The sequence below is a fragment of the Pygocentrus nattereri genome, chromosome 14, assembly GCF_015220715.1.
Source record: "Pygocentrus nattereri isolate fPygNat1 chromosome 14, fPygNat1.pri, whole genome shotgun sequence".
In the NCBI taxonomy this organism is placed as follows: domain Eukaryota; kingdom Metazoa; phylum Chordata; class Actinopteri; order Characiformes; family Serrasalmidae; genus Pygocentrus; species Pygocentrus nattereri.
In genome coordinates this window covers 13440556-13463468 of record NC_051224.1, presented here as the reverse complement: position 1 = coordinate 13463468, position 22913 = coordinate 13440556, and the positions used below count along the sequence as shown (strand labels likewise).

The 22913-nt window shown below is 38.0% G+C and overlaps 1 protein-coding gene across 2 annotated transcripts; it reads left to right on the top strand.

The window, feature by feature from the left end:
* The first annotated feature begins 204 nt into the window (after positions 1–204).
* On the top strand, positions 205–22833 carry syngr1a (synaptogyrin 1a). 2 transcript variants are annotated; one of them, XM_017686239.2, is made up of 4 exons: positions 205–502; positions 12132–12369; positions 16081–16226; positions 17656–19295. In XM_017686239.2, the coding sequence occupies exons 1-4, from the start codon at positions 407–409 to the stop codon at positions 17755–17757; spliced, it is 582 nt and encodes a 193-aa protein (XP_017541728.1). In that variant the 5' UTR covers positions 205–406; the 3' UTR covers positions 17758–19295. The 2 variants fall into 2 exon arrangements, with proteins under 2 accessions (XP_017541728.1, XP_017541719.1); XM_017686230.2 differs by lacking the exon at positions 17656–19295 and adding an exon at positions 19849–22833 and having other exon boundaries at positions 209–502.
* The last annotated feature ends 80 nt before the right edge of the window (positions 22834–22913 follow it).

The window sequence follows — 22913 nt, the reverse complement described above, 5'->3', positions numbered from 1 at the left end:
TTCCCATTTATGCTTCTGTGTGAAGTATCATAGTTACGCTTTTTTAGCACTTGAATGAAGCTGCTCCTCAATATCTGCCTCTTCTGCTGTGTTATATCGCTTATGACACGCGCAGTTGCCCGCGAGAGCGCGCGTGGAAGCTTGAGAGAGCGCGTGCGCGCGCGTGTTTACCTCGCGCTCTCCACCCTTTTAGAGAGAGAGAGAGAGAGACGTACTGAGAAAACGGGCGCAGGTTCTGAGGTAAAGCCGCGAGTGGTTGAAAAAGAGAAAACAGTGAGAAAGTGGAGAGCGACCGTTTCCTGACAGGAGGACGGTTGGTTTTAATTTACAAGGTCAACCGTTCAGAGCGCGACCGTTAAACCGCACCGAATTAACGGGAAAACAAACGCTCAGAAACGGAGAGGTGATGGACCAGGCGTACGGGGCGGGCAAGGCTGGGGGTGCCTTCGACCCACTGGCCTTCTTTCAACAACCACAAACGATTCTTCGCCTCGTATCGTGGGTGAGTAACTTTAGCATTAACGTTAATCTAACGGCCATAACGCTAGCGGTTAATTCTGTCGTTTAAGCTCGAGCTTCGGGCTAACGTTACTACGCCAAGAGCGTAATTTCAGCGATATCTAATTTAGAAGAGCCAGTGTCTGATAAACATGCAGCCTTGCGGAAGTTCTGTTTCCATACTGTAGGTTAGTTAGACATCAGCAGGAGTCTGAGCTCCTGAGGGAAACTAGCGCGCGTTTAGCGTGTGTGGAAAATGGGAGCAAAGCTTGAAGACCGGTCAACCATTCATGGGTTCGCTCACTAAAGCTGCCTATGTGCTGTTCTGACAGCTCCTTCTTATCGTGATTGTGTTAAGTGGACAAACGCGCTGAAGTGCTGTGACTTTGTGCACCTGAAGCACTTCCTTTAGCTAACCAATCGCCTCCAGGTACTAGCTCGCTAACCTAGCTTATTTACATGTAGACCTCTACACTGAAAATGTAAGGCAGAGCACTGGATTTATGTGGTTCCACATGAATGAAGTGCATTATAATATTGTCAAGATTAAGTAGAATGAAAGACAGCAATGTGTTGGTGTTCTATCTGTTGTGTGGAAATCAAGCGCATGCAATGCATTGCTTTCTTTGTTTGCTATCAGATTGACATTTGGTATCTACAGGTGTTTGTTTTCAGCTCTAAATTAGCCCATCCATAGACCTATCAGTCAGACTAAAGCTGGCTGTGTGCAGTTGCTCCCCACCAAACAATCCTGAACAGTTTGGGGAGAATATGTTACATAGATTTTCTGTTGCCAGTTGAATGTGATTATTTTGTATAAAGTGGTGTTGTTCACCTAAAACACCAGCACATTTATTTGGTTCAGGCTTAAAATATAACAAACAAAACATGTTAAGGCTATGATTAATAATTTAGGATATAATAAAAAATGCAGCTTTTACAATTTGAAAATTGCACTCTTCCAAACTGCCATTTTCATATGAACACAATTGTTCAGCTCTACCCACAAATGACTGCACTGCCTCAAATGGGCATCTGCCACTGATGTAATACGAAAAACTTTGGCTCATCTCTCGCACCTTCTGCCCGTGTGTGTGTGTGTGTGTTTGTGTATGTGTGTGTGCGTGTGCGTGTTTTGGTCTTTGTAGGCACTGAATGTTCCTGTTTTGATCAAAAAGCATGAACATTATGACTTTGCGGGCATTATGACATTTGGCTATTTCCTATAGAAAAAAACTTTATTATTGTTGCAGTTTTTAATAGAATACATTAAAAATATATTCTATATATTCTAAATAATCAAAAGACTTCCTTTGGTGGTTAGGGTTAGAGCTTAGTGGTTAGTTGTAGCACAGCAGCATTTATCATACAGTAGGTAATGGAAACACTCCAAAGAGATAGGAATACAAGCTTTGTGTTAGAGAGAGAGAGAGAGAGAGAGAGAGAGAGAGAGAGAGAGAGAGCGAGAGAGAGCAGAACAATCTGCTGAATGTTGCATCTGGTATTTGAACACATGGTGAGAGGTTGGGAGAGAGAGATTAGAGAGGGAGTGGAAATGGAGAAAAAGAAGGGTGGGGGATGGGAAGGCAGGTGGGTTTAGAGGTCAGTGGTCTGAAGAGTGTACAGAGTGTCATCTCCAATCGTTCTTTAATTTCCTCTTTGATCTTGTTGAATGAAAATATAAGTACATGGATGGATGGATGGATGTTATCTGAAACACACTGATGTTGAGGATTTGTTACATAACATGATTTGCCAAATATTGTGTAACAATAATATCTAGATTGCTATGTGCTGACAGTTTAGCTTGTGCTTAAAGTGCTACAGTATGGGCTGGAAAGTTAGCACAGGAAATAGAAATATAATAGAAATACAAATATATATATATATATATATATATATATATATATATATATATATATATATATATATATATAAGCTAGATAACTGACATAACTGTGCTTTTAAAAAATACATGGTCAAAAAACACTTTGCTGGATCAAGGCTAAAGTAAAGTAGCTAGACATTGTTACATTACTCATTTTTCACTGGCATCAGGGTTTAGGCAAGTTATAGTTGCTACAATTACATTAAACACTTCAACGTTTGGAGTATGCCATTGTTCCCAAGTAATCATGGATTGTTGAAGGAGGTCAAGAACTTTGCCACCCTGCTTTTGCTTTCATATTTTGCAGCATTTTAGTATATGGTAGTAATTTCAATGTTTAACTCTTAAAATATCAGAATATCGCAGGTTTTAAACCAGAAACCATCACTTTATAAGTAATTTTGCTTGCCAAATTACCACTGCAACTGTATGTATAAATATAAGCATGAACCAACTACATGGTGTGTACACCTGTGTTCAGTGAATTTTAAAACTGCTTTGTAATTTCATTTTTTTACATATTTCCATCAAGAACTAACTAGTCTCATGTTAGTAATTAGCATTTAAAAAAATAAATGAAAGCCAAAACCTTCCTTGCTCAGCCCAATCTGGGAGGGTTGCAGTGATGCTGATTTCTGATTGATATCTGTGGCACTGTTGGTATCTACTGGCACTTAAATGTAGTAACGGTAGGAATACTGATACTAAAAAGCAATTTCTGACGCACACGCTTGCTACCAAGTGATGCAAACATGTAAGCCAGTAGATGGAACTTAAAAACACTTTGGCAGTTGACATGCAACAGCAAAACTGCTTAAATACGCCAGATAAGCCCTTAACTGATGTTAGTACAGGTTGTTACAAGGAGAGTGAACTGCCTTTGGGATAGTAGCTAGTCACGCTAGTGTGTCCGCTAGCCCCGCCTGCAGTGCTGTATCAGTCAGCTGCGTGATCTCATGGCCTGGTAGCTGAGAAATCCATTCAAAACATCTTGACAATATGAATGACTGTAATATTTACTGATCTACAGCAGAGCCTTGGAAATGTAAGTACTTATGAGACAAATGACCGGAGAAATTTGGATGTGAAACATCATTCAGCACCATTTTTCCCAAGCCAAAAAAATGCTGCATGCTTACATGTACAGACCACAGTTGTATGTGTATATATTGTTCAGTTTTGTTTTGAACTATTTTGCACAATGAAATATTTTGCATGCAAATATGGTTCTTGTACTAATTATATAATAATAAATTGTAATGATATATAATAAATCAGAGCATGTGAAGGGAGTGGAGCGGCAGACATTTCCACCCCTTTCTAGCATTCTTTAATTACATATAGAAGAAAACCTGCTCCATACGATTCATTCTCTGTGATATTTATTTGTTTAACTGAACAAGACACTGCATTTCATTTAATGAATTATATAATTTATGACCGTTATTAAAAGAAAAACAAGTTTAGCATTCTGTGCCACACATGCTTTTTTTCAGTAAGCTTTTACAATGGCCAATCACAAGTCAGAAAACTGCCTAGTAGGGGTGGGAATCTCTTGGCACCTCACGATTCTATTCAGTTATGATTCAGAGGGCTGCGATGTGATTATAAAACGATCATCAATGCATCGTGATGCATCTTTTTTCTATACAAGTTCTCTTTTTTTCTCATTGTGTGATGACTTGGTACTTTTAAAGCAAAGTGTTTATAATAGTGCACAATGAATTTATTTTCAATATCTTTCATTAATAAAACCAATGAAAGTGATGTGGTAAGTGAACTAGAAGACTCATTCACTGCTTTTGTTTGGAGCACGTTAGATGCTGCTGCTACTCATCTGCGATAAAATGCACAAAAAGATATGGTGAAATAAGATCCAGTGGCAGTGGATGTCCACGCAGCACACGTTACAGCCGCCCTGCTCGTTTTCTTTAGTGATTTTATAAATCCGGATTTGGACATGTTGTAGAGTCAGGGGTCACTGTCAGTAAAATATCTGCAAGATGGGTAGTTAGTTAGTTAAAACAAACCTTTGAAGACTTATTCGCATTTATAAGCACCTTAGTTGGTTTCCTGGAATGTTAAATCTGCAACGAGAGGCTGTCAAACACTAAAAACTAAAAAGTTGTGAAGGAGAAGTCGCTTCTCTTTCAAATTTTCCCGTTCCGCCTTAAATGCTGCCACATTTACATTCATCGCCTCAGTGAGAATTTAAGGTGGAACGGAAAAATTTGAACAAGAAGCTGGAGAATGAGAAGTGACTTCAGCCTCATAAGAGCCGAACGATGAGAGACATTTTACAATAAGCTGTTCTACTTCTGAGGAAAAGTTTTCTGGTGGAGATGGGAGGAAAGCAGCTAAAGCTTAAAGCAGAGCAAAGTAAGTCTGTGTTTTTGTTAATAAATTTTTATCCTGTAGTAGGACATCAGCACACACTGAGACATACTGGACATTAAATGTTGTGGCTCACAAGGTGGTCTGATTTTTGTTAAAAGGACAAAATGTCTCTTCTTAACATTTGGGTTGTGACTCCTGACGTAACCTGGCTTTAATGCTGGTCGGATTTCTCACTCATCCAGTTGTTTTTTGACAGCCATAGACTGTCCGGGCGCTGCACTTACCCACTTCCAAATTCTGCCCTTTGGGTTCAGTCAACATTACGGTATACGTTAAAATTTTGAAAATCGATTTTTGACATTTATGAATCGATTCAGAATCATTCACGTCCGCATCGCAATGCATCTAAGAATCGATTTTTTCCCGCACCCCTACTGCCTAGGGTAAAGAAATGCACTTAATGCGCTTTTAAAACAGTCGTCTTTATTATTCACACCCAAAAATGGATGGCAGAAGACTCTGTGTGCAGTATCAGTACAAATTTCTTGCAATCAGTGAGATTCTGTAGTTTAGGTTTACTGAACAGTGCAAACCGCAGAACAAACACTGTTTATTAATAGCTGGAAGTGCAAGCTGTAGAAGTCAACGCTGCTGCATCACTCATCACACAAATGTGGTTAGTATGAGAAAAAAAAGTCTGGCTTATTGGATTCCATGCTGGCTTTATTGTGGTGCTCTGATATCATTGTGCATGGGACACTGGGCTACTTTTTCTGACTGTGGCGTGTGTAATAGTGTGAACACATGTTCATTCAAAAGAAGCATTTGTGAAAATATATGATGTCTGTGCTGTTTCTGCCCATAATTTATTCATCATTTTTACTGAGTGCAATTAAAATTATAGTTGCTGATATTACTCCAGCCTCATGGGTGACTTCCCAACTGTTGATGTGTCTGCATAGGTGAGTGTGTGTGTGTGTGTGTGTGTGTGTGTGTGTGTGTGTGTGTGTGTGTGTGTGTGTGTGTGTGTGTGTGTGTGTGTGTGTGTGTGTGTTAGGGATATGCAGGACCAATTCTATTAGATAAATGAGAGGTGTGTTTATCCTTTCATGACTCTGGCAGGCTGACTGAGAGCTGCTGTGTTGGCATGACAACCAACCTAGATCACTGTGTGAATGCCTGGGTAGTAACAGGCTTATGGAAAAACTCAATTATGAGCAACATTAGGAAGGTGGAGTTTTGTACTTTTGGAAGAGTTAAACCTATTTTTGAGTTTTTTCTGAATGTACTATGTGTGCAGTACTATGCAAAAATCAGGGCCCATCCTTTTATTCAATTTTCAGTGAAAACAGCGATTAAGTTACTAATTTTTCAGTGTCAGAAAAAATTGGGCAGAAAATTACACTTCCAACATTAAGTATAATATTTTAATTAAAATAGTATTTCACATCTGTGTCCTTTGTGTCTGTGTCCTCTTCCCTTTATTGCCCTTTTAATTCTTCCATACTTCCAATCTTCAAACCAGTTGCGGCTGTTGTCCTCCCAAGAAAATGTGTTCTCAAAGCTCTCGCTAACATTAGCAAATGCTAGCCAAACACATCTTAAGTACCTCGCAGATTTCTTTTTAATGTGCATCTAAACATCTTAAGAGGATGTTTCTAAGGACATTAGATATGGATCATTCTACCAAATTAGTTCAAACTGCGATCACTCAGTGCTGGAGTAGGAAATCAGGAGGGTTGGGAGAATTCCTGCTGGGTCAGTAGTGATTTGGGCTTGCTAATTTGAGCTAATGAATAAACTCACAGCACAAGGGCCCTGAAAGGGTAAATGTTAATCTAAATGTATACTATAGTGATTTAGGGTTAAACCAGCAGCTCCCATCTCAGGTGATACAGCTCTGGATTACTCACTGTTACTATCGTATCGTACAGTGGCTAGAGACTAGATGAAGCTGAAGTTAGCTTAATTTCTTGTTCCACTTTAAATTATGTAGCAGTTACATTCAGACCCCTGCATGGATGTGACTTATCATGCCCGCCATGGCAACAAATTTTGGTCTAGGATGATTAGGTTTAGGCTTTTAAGATCGCTGTGGTGTTTTTTCTAGATTTTGCACTTCAGCTATTTTATTCAGCATTCATGTCATCTGTGGGTCTGTCTGCTATGACAAGTTCATTTGTTGTCGGAAGAAAACCTTGCGTCTCCAATTTTGATGTTCTTCAGTTTTTGACAAAATGTGAAAATGGCTGTTGCCCTTTACATTGTATGCAAATTTTATAATGAATGGACTAAAAGAAATGACCCAAAATTATTTGGAAAAATGTCTGTTTTCATTGACTTACACTAAAATTAAAGCAGGTTTTTTCCTTCTCCTGTAAAGTTATCATTTTGGAGATACAAGGTTTTCTTCTGACAACAGCGATTTGTTCATAAAATAAAGCTCTGTTCCTGTTCCTGGCTCTCCTGACCTAAACATTTTAAGCTTTTCTTGGTCTAACATGCTTGCCTCACATCATCAAATGTTTGATAATTACCTGATTAATTGAATTAGGTTAGTTTGAGGAGGGAAATATAAACATCTGCATGGATGCTCCAGGACTAGGACTAAGGAACACTGAAATACTATATGTCGCTTTTTGCAGGTGGAAAATTCTACTGCAGTAAACTAGTTTACTGCATACATCAATGAGTTATAATTCTTAAAGATATTTGTGCTGCTGATTGCTTGCCCTGTTAGGAAAGATTAAAGGTCTAGTCCCTCACTCTACAGAATTGAACTAATTTCTGATAGGCTGAAATAAGATAGGTCAGTTAAATTTCTCTGAGATTACTAACTAAGAGCAATTGTCTTATTAAGGTATGGCTTTCATTTTCATCATATGTGTTAGCTGATATGTACTTCACATATATACGCTGTATTTTAAATACTGTGACCTCCCGCCAGTGTAGGCCCTTTAGGCATTATACCGCCCTTTTCCAAATTATTCATAAGTTTATCATTGCCTGTAAAGGCCATTCTGAGTCTTCTGTACTCAAGCAGACGTTTAGATTATTGTGTAAGAAAAGGGAAAGGGAAAGAGGTGGGCTTCACCCCCAGTCCCATGACTCAGACTCTCTTTCTCTCCCTCTCTGTCTCTCAGTGCTGTAAGTACAAGGTCAGGGATTAAAAGGAAGGATTGTGGGGGAGGGGATGGATGAAGTAGTCAGGCATGCCGTATACAGACCAGGAGAGACAGAAATTAAGACTGAGTAAGACCGTCACTTTCTGGATGAAAGATACTCCTCTGTCCACAGTCATACATCAGTTCAGTGTGCATCACATGTGTCTTGGTAACTAGTCAAAAAAAAAAGACCACAATCTGCCAGAATGCACTGCAAATGCTTTGTGCTGCTTTTGATGCTATTACTATTGCTAATTTTCTGCTATTACTTATGCTTTGTTCTGACTCTTGTAGAAGAATATTATGTAATTTATTGATTAAAAAATTAGCATTATTGTTTTACTGCAGCAAGGATGCTCAATCATGAAAATTAAGTGCAACTCTGGGTGGTTCATATAAGCACAACAAACATTTGTTTTGGGAAATATGTGATTTTTATCCATTATGTAGCTGGACAGATGGACCACAAATAAGAGTTGAAGATTATTGCTGAGGTTTTAACCACAAAGCATGGGCTAGGCTGAGATTAGGTATAGGGTTAAACTTTAAACTTTTATTATAGCTTCATTAGTCTCTTGTTGCACTGTGCTATTCAGAACATTTTGTGTGCACAGTTAAACACGCTGCATTCCTCCTTAATCAGTCTAACAGCATGTGTCCATTTATTTCAGGCTTATAAACCGCCATGGTCACCACCACCCTGATGAAATGACTCACCAGAAAGAAAATCCCCTTTATGACACACATGAGCCTAATAGGTCACCACACTGACCATGACAATAAAGACCACACATTTTATGAAAAATAATAGCTAAAAAAGTGTTGAAATGTGTATTGCATATTCTTATTTCTTTCTAGTCATGTTCTGTAGAGTGTTATTGTGATATGTTAACATTGTAAGCTATGCTTACTTGGCTTTTGTGAAAAATGCACAATAATCGAAATAGTTCCTAAATAGTTCTCATGGATTCTGTCTCTTGTGTTACACAATCACACAGACACACCGAGCCTGAAATATGGAGCATGAAAGGCTCTGCTGCTGACGATCACAAGATCAGGTCCCCACGTGCTGCCTGCCACAATGCCTGCTTTCATGTGCTCATGGGATACAGAGGCCTTGTGATTCCAGCAGCTAATTAAGGCTCAGCCAAACGGCCATACTCAGAGTAGCTGTGTGAATTTTCTTCCACTGGTTCACAGTTGGGAAGCACTAAATTGTAGAGTGCCATGGTATCTTGGGAGTGCTTTTTATGTGTGAAATCTTCAGTCTAACTAACAGTTGGTGGAAATGGGCAATGGAACTGAGCTGAAAAACTATAGATTTTCTCACTTAAAAGGAGTTCAGAGTTCCACCCAACAGTGCATAGATAGCAGATCTTAGAGATTTAGAGGAAAGAAGTTTTGTTTTCTTTGATTCCATGTTCTTTTAGGAAACAAGCTGAAAATACACGAGCATATTCTTTAGCTTATTCAGAGGTTTACTTATTGAACTGGGCAGTCCAAACCTGAATGTAATAAAGGAAAAAGCAATCAATAATGATATATTAATTGTATTACATGAATAGCAGTGAATACATTTTATTATGTTCTTAGTGACATGAAATCTCTTCAGGCTGTGGCTTCTGTTACAATAGGCGCTGCTGCAAGTTTCCTTCTTGCAAAACATCCTTTGGTCAAATAGCTTTTACAGTACAGGGTTTTAATGTATGGAATTCACTTTTTAATGAACTGAAGAGGTTGTCCAACACCTAAGAAATACCTAAAAGCAGCAAGTGTTGTAACCATCAGTGAGTTTCCTTTTAAAAATTTCCAAAATAAAGTTCCATTTCTCACAGTTAAGAAAATGGGACTATTATATAAGCAAATATAGGAACAAACATTGCAGATCAGCATGGTGCTGTAAATAATATATGGCATCAGGCAATTCTCTGTAATTTTCTAACCTGATGTATCTGTCTCTGTTATTTGTCCTCTCCAAAATATGGTTGGTTTGGCCCCTTGTGCTGGGCAGAGGTTTATTTGAACACACATCCTCTCTCTTTCTCAATCTATGTGGATATGTCAGTAAATTCAGAAGATCTACCTAATCCATCTCACCCATTCTATCTACATAGATGCAGCTGGATTTTGAAACACAGATTAAATAAAAGTGAGAATCCAGAGATGCAGTGATCTGTAATACAACCCCAATTCCAATTAAGTTGGAATTGTTGTGTAAAACATAAATAAAAACAGAATACGATGATTTGCAAATCCTTTTCAACCTATATTCAATTTAATACACTACAAAGACAAGATATTTAATGTTCAAACAGATAAACTATTGTTTTCTGCAAATATTTACTCATTTTGAATTTAATGCATGCAACACGTTCCAAAGAAGTTGGGACAGGGGCAACAAAAGACTGGGAAAGTTGAGGAATGCTCAAAACACACCTGTTTGGAACATTCCACAAGCGAGTGTCATGAGTGGGTAAAAAGGGAGCATCCCTGAAAGGCTCAGTCGTTCACAAGCAAGGATGAGGTGAGGTTCACCACTTTGTGAACAACTGTGTGAGCAAATAGTCCAACAGTTTAAGAGCAACGTTTCTCAACGTGCAATTGTAAGAAATTTAGGGATTTCATCATCTACAGTCCATAATATCATCAAAAGATTCAGAGAATCTGGAGAAATCTCCGCAAGTAAGCGGCAAGGCAGAAAACCAACATTGACCTTCGATCCCTGAGCCTGGCACTGCATTAAAAACTGGCATCATTCTGTGACGGATATTACCACATGGGCTCAGGAGCATTTCAGAAAACCATTGTTAGTGAACAGAGTTCGTCGCTCCATCTACAAGTGCAAGTTAAACTCTGCCATGCAAAGCGAAAGCCATATATCAACAACACCCAGAAACGCTGCCGGCTTCTCTGGCCCGAGCTCATCTGAGATGGACTGACGCAAAGTGGAAGTGTCCTGTGGTCTGACGAGTCCACATTTCAAATTGTTTTTGGAAATCGTGGACGTTGTGTCCTCCGGGCCAAAGAGGAAAAGGACTGTCCGGATTGTTATCAGCGCAAAGTTCAAAAGCCAGCATCTCTGATGGTGTGGGGGTGTGTTAGTGCCCATGGCATGGGTAACTTGCACATCTGTGAAGGCACCATTAATGCTGAAAGGTACATACAGGTTTTGGAGCAACATCTGCTGCCATCCAAGCAACTTCTAACCCTAACCCTAACCCTATGTCCCTGCTTATTTCAGCAAGACAGTGCCAAGCCACATTCTGCATGTGTTACAACAGCATGTCTTTGTAGTGAAAGAATGTGGGTACTAGACTGGCCTGCCTGCAATCCAGACCTGTCTCCCATTGAAAATGTGTGGCGCATTATGAAGCTCAAAATACGACAACGGAGACCCCGGACTGTTGAGCAACTGAAGTTGTATATCAAGCAAGAATGCGAAAGAATTCCACCTACAAAGCTTCAACAATTAGTGTCCTCAGTTCCCAAATGCTTATTGAGTGTTGTTTAAAGGAAAGGTGATGTAACACAGTGGTAAACATGCCCCTGTCTCAACTTCTTTGGAACGTGTTGCAGGCATCAAATTCAAAATGATTTGAATATTTGCAAAAAACAATAAAGTTTATCCGTTTGAACATTAAATATCTTGTCTTTGTAGTGTACTCAATTGAATATAGGTTGAAAAGGATTTGCAAATCATCGTATTCTGTTTTTATGTATATTTTACACAATGTCCCAACTTCATTGGAAATGTGGTTGTAACACTTTCAGTGTTAATCCACAGTGAATTCCACAAAATTCATTGTGCAAACAAAGTTGTTTAGAGTAGTTGGGTGTAAAATGAAAAATACATTTTTTGTACTGTTTTAAAATGCCCTGCATGAAACCCACTGCTATGCATAGATTAAAAAACCCATATCAGACCATATCTTAGAACTTCATGTAGTAGCTTTCTGATACATTTGAGTTTTGCTTGATGTACTTCAGAAGAAGTATCAAGTAATACATATTTTCAGATTCAGCTAAACTTTAGCTAATGAAGCATGTAAGCCTGTTACATTAAACTTAAATAAAAAACCTTTTTAAATCATTATTACAAAGGTGGTGAATGAAAACAAACAACATAATGAAAACTGATATGAATACTAAAAGCTATAATAAGTAATGCACCAAGCAGCAGGATATGTGATCTACTTTTTCTACAACTATCATCATCTATTTTCTTTCCTTTCTCCAACGTTTAGATATTTTCCATTGTCATCTTCGGCTGTATTGCTAATGAAGGCTATGTGAACCGGCCAAATGAGGTGGAGGAGTTCTGCATCTTTAACCGCAACCAAAATGCCTGTAACTATGGTGTCGCTATGGGCTCACTGGCTTTCCTCAGCTGTGCTGCATTCCTGGCTTTGGATATCTACTTCCCACAGATCAGTGGAGTCAAAGACCGCAAGAAGGTTGTGCTCGCAGACATAGGCATCTCGGGTGAGAAATTTGATGTCTTACTTGTATAAGGTTTCGTTTTCTTGACATTTAGTTTATGACACTGGATGACTGGTCTTACTTTTGTAGTAATATCCTGTCTGTAGTAATGTCCTGTATCCTATGGCAGGAACAGTTAAAATGGACACACTGGGGCCATCAGTAGTTGAGTTAAGCCTAGTCTTGTACTGAAATGCAGGGCCAGTGGTGTGTCCCATTAGTCTGGGTGGAAAACTGATATTGTTATAATTATTTTTATTTGAAGCTGTACATCCAAATGGTCTTGTTATCAAACTGCATTTGTTTTAGTCTCACATAGTTTAGTCTTTTCACATAGTTATAACTACGGCTGGCATTAAAATATGTCTCTCTCTCTCTCTCTCTCTCTCTCTCTCTCTATATATATATATATATATATATATATATATATATATATATATATATATATATATAAAAGTTGGGACACTAAACAAATTGTAAATAAAAACTGAATGCAATAATGTGGAGATGGCAAATGTCAATATTTATTCAAAATAAAACACAAATCACAGATCAAAAGTTTAAACTGAGAGAATGTATCAATTTAAGGGAAAAATATGTTGTTTCAAAATTTCATGGCGTCAACAAATCCCAAAAAAGTTGGGACAAGGCCATTTTCACCACTGTGTGGCATCCCCCCTTCTTCTTACAACACTCAACAGACGTCTGGGGACAGAGGAGACCAGTTTCTCAAGTTTAGAAATAGGAATGCTCTCCCATTCAAGTCTAATACAGGCCTCTGACTGTTCAATCGTCTTGGGCCTTCTTTGTCGCACCTTCCTCTTTATGATGCGCCAAATGTTCTCTATAGGTGAAAGATCTGGACTGCAGGCTGGCCATTTCAGTACCCGGATCCTTCTCCTACGTAGCCATGATGTTGTGATTGCTGCAGAATGTGGTCTGGCATTATCTTGTTGAAAAATGCAGGGTCTTCCCTGAAAGAGATGACGTCTAGATGGGAGCATATGTTGTTCTAGAACCTGAACATAGTTCTCTGCTTTAATGGTGCCTTTCCAGACATGCAAGCTACCCATGCCACAAGCACTCATGCAACCCCATACCATCAGTGATGCAGGATTCTGAACGGAGCGCTGATAACAACTTGGGTTATCCTTGTCTTCTCTGGTCCGGATGACATGGCGTCCCAGTGTTCCATAAAGAACTTCAAATCGTGACTCATCTGACCACAGAACAGTCTTCCATTTTGCCACACTCCATTTTAAATGACCCCTGGCCCAGTGCAAACCTCTGAGCTTGTGGAGCTTGCTTAGAAATGGCTTCCTCTTTGCACTGTAGAGTTTCAGCTGGCAATGGCGGATGGCACGGTGGATTGTGTTCACTGACAATGCTTTCTGGAAGTATTCCTGAGCCCATTCTGTTATTTCCTTGACAGTGGCATTCCTGTTTGAGGTGCAGTGACGTTTAAGGGCCCGGAGATCACGAGCATCCAGTAGAGTTTTACGGCCTTGACCCTTACGCACAGCGATTGTTCCAGATTCTCTGAATCTTTTGATGATGTTATGCACGGTTGATGATGATAACTTAAAAGTCTTTGCTATTTTACGCTGGGTAACACCATTCTGGTATTGCTGCACTATCTTTCTGCACAACAATGGTGGAATTGGTGATCCTCTTACCATCTTGACTTCTGAGAGACACTGACACTTTTTATACCCAATCATTTTGTCAATTGAGCTAATTAGTGTTAATTGGTCTTCCAGCTGTTCGTTATATGCTCAATTTCCTTTTTCCAGCCACTTATTGCTACTTGTCCCAACTTTTTTGGGATTTGTTGACACTGTGAAATTTTGATTCAACATATTTTTCCTTTAAAATGTTACATTTACTCAGATTAAACTTTTGATCTTTCATCTATGTTCTATTACAAATAAAATATTGATATTTGCCATCTCCACATCATTGCATTCAGTTTTTATTCACAATTTGTTTAGTGTCCCAACTTTTTTGGAATCCGGATGCAGACCGGCTTGATGAAAAAATAATCTGATTTTTAAAAAATCGAGCACATAGCCATGCAATTTCCATACACAAACACTGGCAGTAGAATAGGGCGAACTGAAGAGCTCTGTGACTTTAAATGTAGCACTATCATAGGATACCATCTCTACCACAAGTCAGTTTGTGAAATTTCGGCCCTGCTAGATCCGCCCTAGTCAACTAAAAGTGCTTTAATTGCGAAACGGATGTAGGAGCAACAAAAGCTCCACCTTGAATTGGTAGAACATGCAAACTCACAGAGCAGGTGTGCCTAGTGCAGTGTGTAATGTGTGAAAATGTGTCTTGGTTGCATCACTCACTATAGAGGTCCAAACTGCCTCTGAAAGCAACGTCAGCACAACTGTGCATCTGGGGCTTCATGAAATGGGCTTCCATGGCTAAGCAGATACACACAAGCCTTAGATCACTTTACACAATGCCAGGTATCTGCTGGAGTGGTGTGAAGCATGGCACCACTGGACTCAGTCTAAATGTTCTTTGTACTGATGAATCACACTTCACTAACTGTCGGACTCATGAACAAATGGATGCCAGAAGAATGTACCTACCACAATACATAGTACCAACAGTAAGTTTTGTTGGAGGAGAGATTGTGGTCTGGGGCTGTTTTTCAGGGTTTGGGCCAGGCCCAGTGAAGAGTAATGTTAATGCTATAGCCTACAAAAACATTTTATGGAGTTATGGAATAACTGAAGATTGGGAGGAGTAATATGCCCCTCCTCCTTCCAATCTAATGCCCAATGAATTCACATCACCATCCGTTTCCTCTGTCTTACAGTCCCCACTACCATCCCATCTTCTCCCCGTTCCTCAGTCCTATGACAGTCCTAATCTTTAATAAAAGAAATACAGAACTCTGTGCCCAAAACAAGAAGCGCTGTGCACAGAACAAGCTCCATAAAGGAATGGTTTGACGAGTTTGGCGTGGAGGAACTCCAGAAGCTTGCACAGAACCCTGACCACAACCTCATTAAATGCCTTTGAGGATGAATCGGAATGTCAGTTGAGAGCCAGTTTTTCTCGTCCAACATCAGTGCCTGACCGCGTATTCTTTTGACTAAATGGGCACAAATTCCCTCAGACAAACTCCAAAATCTTGTGGAAAGCCTTTCCAAAAAAAGTAGAGTGTCAAATAGGGGAAGTGAACTCCATATTAATGCCCATGGTTTTGAAATGCTCATATAGGAGTGACGGACCCTCTCATATAAGTGTGATAGTCAGGTGCCTACCTCATTTTTGGTCATATAGTGCATGTTTGATCTTCTCGTGATCCCACAACCAGTGGATACCTGAGGTTTGCTAGTCTTAGACACAGAACACATAAAATTAGATTTTGGTGCTCTCTCTAGGTTGAATATGAAACTGCAGAAGCTGTCCTGCATTATAAAATCAAGTTGGATTAGTGGTTCCATTGCGCCCCCTGAGTGTTATGGTACTCGCAATTGCCCGTCCTTCTTGAGGGACATTGTTTATTTTTTCTAGCGAATCACCACCGCATTAGGCCATGCTGAATCATTAAACAAATTATGTCCTACCTCTAAAAGAAAGGCTAAATTCATCCTTTAATATTCAGAAAATTAGCTTTTGCTGACACTGCTTCTTTCTGTTTCTTACAGCATTTTGGTCCTTCATGTGGTTTCTTTCTGTTTCTTACAGCATTTTGGTCCTTCATGTGGTTTGTGGGATTCTGTTTCCTGACTAACCAGTGGCAAGTAGCCAAGCCTGAAGACAATCCTTTAAATGAGGGTGGAGATGCAGCAAGAGCAGCCATCACCTTCTCCTTCTTCTCAATCTTTACCTGGGTCAGTATTACCTTTAATTCTTGCTGACACGAAAGGTACAGCCTCTGATTCCAAAATAATGTGCTAAAAGTGATACATTAAATTTATTTGTGCACATAAATTCCACACAAATAAAAACACAAATAAGTATATTATTGATGAAAAAATGTAAACTATAAGGTCAAATTTAATTGCATAAATGTTACTTGAAATGTTGCTTTTTTCAGTGATGTGACAGTATTAATACTTGTTTTGCGTTAATAAAAGGAAAGAACATTAATCAGGATAATCCAAGATATAAAGATTTATATATATTTTGTAATATATGAGTAATGTATTTGTACTCTGCTCTTAAAAGCATCTTATGAGGATTTTTGTTGTGAGAAGTCTAATTGTGTTGGGAATTAAAATGGCTTTTCAGGAATTAAAATGGCTTTTCTTAAAATGTGCCTTTAAGCAATAGTTTTATGGTATTATATAACATGAAAACTAACAACAGTATAAAATTAAATCAAGACTGTGAGCATCCAATGACTATGACTACATTCTTTGAATTGAATGAGGAGTGTAATGATTCACAAAGTCAATTATTCGATTCAGTATGTTACATTGGTGTCAAGAGTCAGCAAAAATAAGAATGGCTTCAAATCCTTGTTATTATGTTAATGTTAATAAATGTTAGAGCATTCAACATTATAAAAGTCAAATGTTTGAAACAATAGTTGAAGCTACAAAATATTAGCTTCTAGATAATGCACTAGATACAAGTTAACAAGCTAGCCATTGTACAGTGATGAAATTGATACAACATGCTGCAGTACAGTTCAATACAATACAGCATGTTGTATTGTTACACCTTTAAGATGTTCCTGTGTAATTGAAATGTTCCTTACAGTTATGTTATTTTGTTTAGAGTCCCCATGACACTCTTTGTACCTTCTTAAGCCTAATCCTGCACTAAATTTGCTGATTGTCAGTTCGTCCTAATCTAAGACAGGGTTTAGTTTGCTGCCTCTCCATTAGTGTGACAACTCATTTAAACTGTAACTAAATATCTAGGAGATCCAAATATAAATAAAAGTTTAGCTTTTTAATTCATTTGCAGTTATCTAAATCTGAACTAACCTGTATTCTCTTCTTCATTGTTTTAGCCGCCAACCCTCTTTTATCTCTTCTCTGAAGATAACATGCAACTGGCTGATAAAATTGTCTTTGTTCTTTCTTCCTGCTGCAGGCTTTCTAACGTGTACTTGCTGATCCAGCATGAACTCTATTTTTATTCTCTTTAACTTTTGCAATCTACACTGCAGTCTTCATCTTCATTCACTCTGGACAATATGAATAAGGCAGTAGTAATAACTTGCTACTAATGAGACATGCCAGTAATGAAAATGTTTACGTTGTTAATGTGATGATAATGAGAACTGCTTTTGGCCCTTCTGTCCTGTAGGGTGCTCTAACAGTGCTGGCCTTGGAGCGTCTAAAGAGAGTTTCGTTTGAAGAGGAGTACAACAAACTGTTCACCCCTCACACTCCTCCTCCCTTTGTCTAACATGCAGCACACTCATAAATGCAACAGTACAAATCTGCTTATGATCATCTACTATGACATTTATTCTCTCTCTCTTTTTGACACGTTAAATACTCACACAGTCTCAGTGTGTTTGTATTGACTGTCATATGTGTGAGAGATGACCAAAGTACGTCTTTACAGTGCTGGATCCGATCAGTACCTGTGGGTTATTTCAGGAGTTAAGTAAATGCAGAGTGCTATTCAGAGGGGATTCGTTTTACATGAAAGGTGTAAATTTACTAGAAAATAACCATCTGTAAATGTTTATGACCGATTCACGCAGTTGAAGTCACAGAGTTGGGAGTGGCTGATTGAATTACATACTGTCGTCGCACCAAAATGTTCTATGCTCCATTTTTGTTGTGCTGCACAATTAGAAGACGTGAAACATTTAATTGCGATTAATCAGTCAGAATTTTGTGTACCCTGACCATCTATCTAGCTGTCTATAGTGAATGCCATTAGCATGGTCATATGACAGACATTCAAACAGTATTCAGTAATCAGCATGTAAAACTAATTCAGTCCAAATAGTACTTTAGATAGAATAAGAAAATGTACTGTGCAGAGTACCACTGTGGCCATGGAATGCTTGTTTTTAGTTTTTTTTTTGTTTGTTTGTTTTTTTTCATTCTTAAAGTCACAGTCAGGGATTAGTAAAATGAATTTTCTTAAAACAGTTTGTTAAAGGTGTATAAAACATCAAGTCTTAAGGAAGGCCTTACCTCACTGTCATTTGCACCCTCTTATGTGGTAATATGAGAGTATTTGCTTCTGTTTTTTAAAAAACAAAAATAGAATAGAAATGTATATAAAAAATTAAAATGTTCATTTTTATTGGTCATTTAGTTCCTTTCAGTCCTTGTAATAGTTCAGCACTCTGACTACAACATTTTTCTGAAATCCCTGATTGTGGCTTCAGATACAGGTTTTAAAAGTTCACACCAAAAATCTTTGGATGACAAAGTCACACTGATGTGATGTGAGGCTTTTATGCCAGGGGCTGTAAGTGCCTTATATATTCAATGAGTATTCTGTTGTCTGTGAGTCTTCTTACCAGTCATGCGTGGATTATAGAGCAGAGAACCAGCTGACTTGAAGAAATGGATCTAAATGATTGTGTCTTATTTATACACTGGAGCAAGTTTCTCTTCTAATTCACTGCTGGAGAGTGATCTATTTCACGGAAAAATAAAAACATTTTGAAGATGTTATAACCCTACTTAGGGACATGTTTTTCCTGTTTACATGTTCGCATCTGGTACCTAGAGGGCGCTACTCACACATGATACTGCTCTAGCTATAACAGTGTCACTCTGCATACTTGTTACTTCAGGATTTGAAATGTTTTGGAGCAGAAACATTTAGGTTTAGGTTGTTTACAGTTAAAATGTTAGTTCAGTTAGACAACAGTTGGCTACATGTTTGTCTTAATTTGCAGATGTTCTGATTATATTTTAATGATTTGGACTTTTTTGTTTATTGTATTAAACAGCCTTATAAAATATTCACAAGCAGTGATTTGAACTTGTTTTCATTCTGCATGCATGATTCTGTCTGATCCATGTAGATAATAATTATCTTCCTGAGTTGATCTCTCTGAATTTCCTCAAAATGCAGAATGGTGAACTACCTATGATTAATTGTATATAATGTATGACTTTTTTTTCATATGTCAGCCCAAGTATGTGGTATCTGATCAATTACAACCTTTTAATTCTAGGTCTTGGGGATCAGTTTTTTAGTAAATCAGTTCTTTATTTCTTTCAGGTCAGTTTATGTTTAAACTAGACTTGCATGCTTCATCATTTTAATTAACCAGACTAATTTCTCTTCCTTTCTCTCTCTCCACCCCCTAATCCTTTTTCTGTCATTATGTATTGAATAATGGCCACACTTTCATTCCCAATTCCACCTTTGGTCTGAAAAAACATAATCACCTCTTTCTTCTCACTCCCTGATACTCATTCCCTTCCACCAAATGATCCGCTGCAATCCCTTCCATTCATTTGGTGCCCACCATTGTTTACCCTTGAACCCTTTCTCTGCTGGACCTCTCACTTCCTTTAGGCTGGTCAAGCATTCTTGGCCTTTCAGAGGTACAAGCTTGGAGCAAGCTCCAGTCTCTTCTCCCAGGACTACGCTGACCCCAGCCAGGACCCGACAGCTGCACCCCCTGCAGGCTCGGAATACACAGGCTATACGGGCGACACGGAGGCTCCAGCCAATGTGGATTCCTCCTATTATGGCTCTGCAGGCTACCAGAACCAAGACTACTAAGGTGGGTTGGAGAGGTTGGAGGAGCCTGGGGCTCAGCCATTGTGGGCTGGGCTTGTTGAGCTGTGATGAGGACTTACAGGTTAAAGAATGCTGAACAGAGAAGGACATTGGGCAGCATTTTTTAACCAAAGATGGTTAATCAAAGACCTATGTTGATTGTGGGGCTAAAATTGGGTATTTATGGGTTATTCTATTAATAGTTTATATAGGGGTCCTTTGGTGAAAGGACATTAAAGGGGTTGAATTGGGTTGAGGGGCCTCTGCTGGTTGTCTGTGCATGACTGTTGGTTCAGTCTTTGCAAAGCAACTATGTAAAATAAAAAATATTTTTTAAAAATGGGAAGAATATGAATTCTAACAGGTGTTTTAATTTTTCTGTGTATTCCAACCATTTTGCCTTTGACTAAGGAGCATGGGTGGTGAGATGGCATCATTGTTGGTTGGTCACTTGTAGTTTACTGTTAACCTTCACATTAATAAAGCTTACAATTACAGGAATTACAGAAACAGCATAATTATTGCACACAAATATAAACTAGTGTTTACAAAGATAAAGACCCAAATGTAGGTAATTGGAAAGATCAAACTGTAAGTGTGTAAAGTGACACAAAGGGAATTAATGCTTGATGTAATGTAAGCAAAGAGTGCACCAGTCCAAGTGGTGAAGTGGTGCTGAAGACCACAGTGTCTTGAGCTTTACTGTTAAAGCATTATTTACGGTCTACTACTAATTACTGTTAAGACTGTCCTAATATAATTGACAGCTGGTGTTCTGAAAACCACACTTCATCATTTGTTGCCATCATGTTTTTTGTGTTCAGCATAACATCCAATAATCCAGTTATATGTATTTAGCTCATATCCAGTGATATCACCACCAAATAAAACATAATTGAAGAAAAGATCTTCAAAGAATTATGAAAATGAGATTGTTATGTGTTTTTTATGTATTATATCCCATTTTATATCAGCAAGGTAAGTATTTCCACACCTTAAAATTCTCATAATTTAGAATCTCTGTTGTCAGGAGTTAAGCTGATTATGTAATAGTTGCTTTCAGATAGTAAAAAAGTATAATATAGTATCTCATACTATATCAAAATGTATGAGTTGTTAGGAGTTGTATCTTATAATTATGAGAAATTCTGAAATATTAAGGGTTCTCATTGTTATGACATACTATGTATCTTTTTTTCATCTGGCAGAAACATACTTTCTGCATGAGAAAGAACAGAAAGAAATATCAGCTGACCTTTCTTTAAAGACAAGTATAGGCAGGAAATGATGCATAGTCCCAGAACTCATCTATTGAGAGGAATAAAAGAAAGAAAAGGCTTTATAACACTAAAATCTTCGATGCTCAACCCTAGCCTTACTGCAGCCACAAGTTCCATGTTGATAAAATAATAGAAAACTGTAATGATGAACAACAAGTCTTACCTCTTTGAACACTGAACGTGCTGCCTAAAGCCTCTAATTAGCACTCATAAACCAGCAGGTACATCTGGCTAGAACACTGGTCATGTGTGCAATGGCGACATTAATTTCATGGGCACTAGACAACCTTACATACGACAGCACTTTCACAAGTCTTACAGCTGTACACCGTAGACCTTACTGGCCCATACCAATGCTTTAAGATGCTGTAGCGTGGCACATGTCAACTTCTGAACTCGTTTACTTTTAGAATGTGTTTGGTTTCTCTTTAGTGCCCTTGAAGTAGTGTCATCTGTCACTTTTTATCATCCATTGTTCCAGGGGAATACTTTGACTTTCATATGCAGATGCTGTTATTACCATAGATTCTATGTGCTAGTAGAACCAAGATACAAAGGTATGTACAGTTAGTCAACAAAGTTATTTTAGCTGTCTATCACAGCATATTGGAGTTGAAATTAAATAAATAATATGAGCTTTAAGTACACCAAGAACAAACAGGAGTTGAACACAAGACCTGTTAGAGCATTACTAGAGAAGAAATTCAACATCTGCTGGTGTTTTTCGGGTTTCATTGTTTGCATACTTTTGAGCTTCTAAAAATGGGGGCTATGTATAAAAATGGCTGTGATTTCTACACATTTTATGGTTTAAATTAAAGCTGAATATCTACAGTTTGAGCTCAACAGCAAAAATAACTTTGGTGACATGCAAATATATGTATTGACCTCACTGAAAATAAAAACATTTTAATATTTTTGTTAAATTGTTGCTATGTGTGATGTGTATATGGACATTATGAAACCAGCATATTTTTATTTCATGACAGAAGAAAATGTATAATACCATCAAATATTGAAATAATTATAAACTATTAACATCAACTTGAAACAGTTTACATAAAAAGAATAGTATAATTTTGAATAAAATATATTATATTGATATAAATATTACAAGTAAACTACAGTATGTCTCTATGTATTCATGTATTTTGGGTTTGAAAGTGCTGTAGAATAAATCTGTGTGATGTTTTCTGAATAATAACACATTTTTTCTCTCTTTCTATATTGTTTTCATGTTGAAAAGCCTGTTTTGGGGCAATTAAAAAAGGGGGGAAAACAAGCTACTCTGTGTACACAATGTAAAAGGTGTGTGCAATCTGTGTTTTCAATTGTGGAGTTTAGATACATGTAGTGTTAATGCTTCTCATGTGATCATTGATTAAATCAATCAGCCAGTACACTAATCAAAGGGTAAATGTATTTAATCGTGTCTTGTATGTTGCTTGTTTGAAAGCCTTCTGATGTTCAGTAGATACAATAAAGAAACTGAATGAAAGCTGTTTTTATTCAGTTCTTTTTTGAAGTAAACAACCGGGTGTAGAGGAAATTAGGCCATTTAAATTTGTACAATTGTAA

Bases quoted from the DNA above. Each gene is read 5' to 3' on its own strand.
- syngr1a (XM_017686230.2), top strand. From the start codon at position 407: ATGGACCAGGCGTACGGGGCGGGCAAGGCTGGGGGTGCCTTCGACCCA. The intron at 12,370-16,080 runs GTGAGAAATTTG...TGTTTCTTACAG, and splicing joins CGCAGACATAGGCATCTCGG to CATTTTGGTCCTTCATGTGG. The intron at 16,227-19,848 runs GTCAGTATTACC...CACTTCCTTTAG, and splicing joins TCTTCTCAATCTTTACCTGG to GCTGGTCAAGCATTCTTGGC.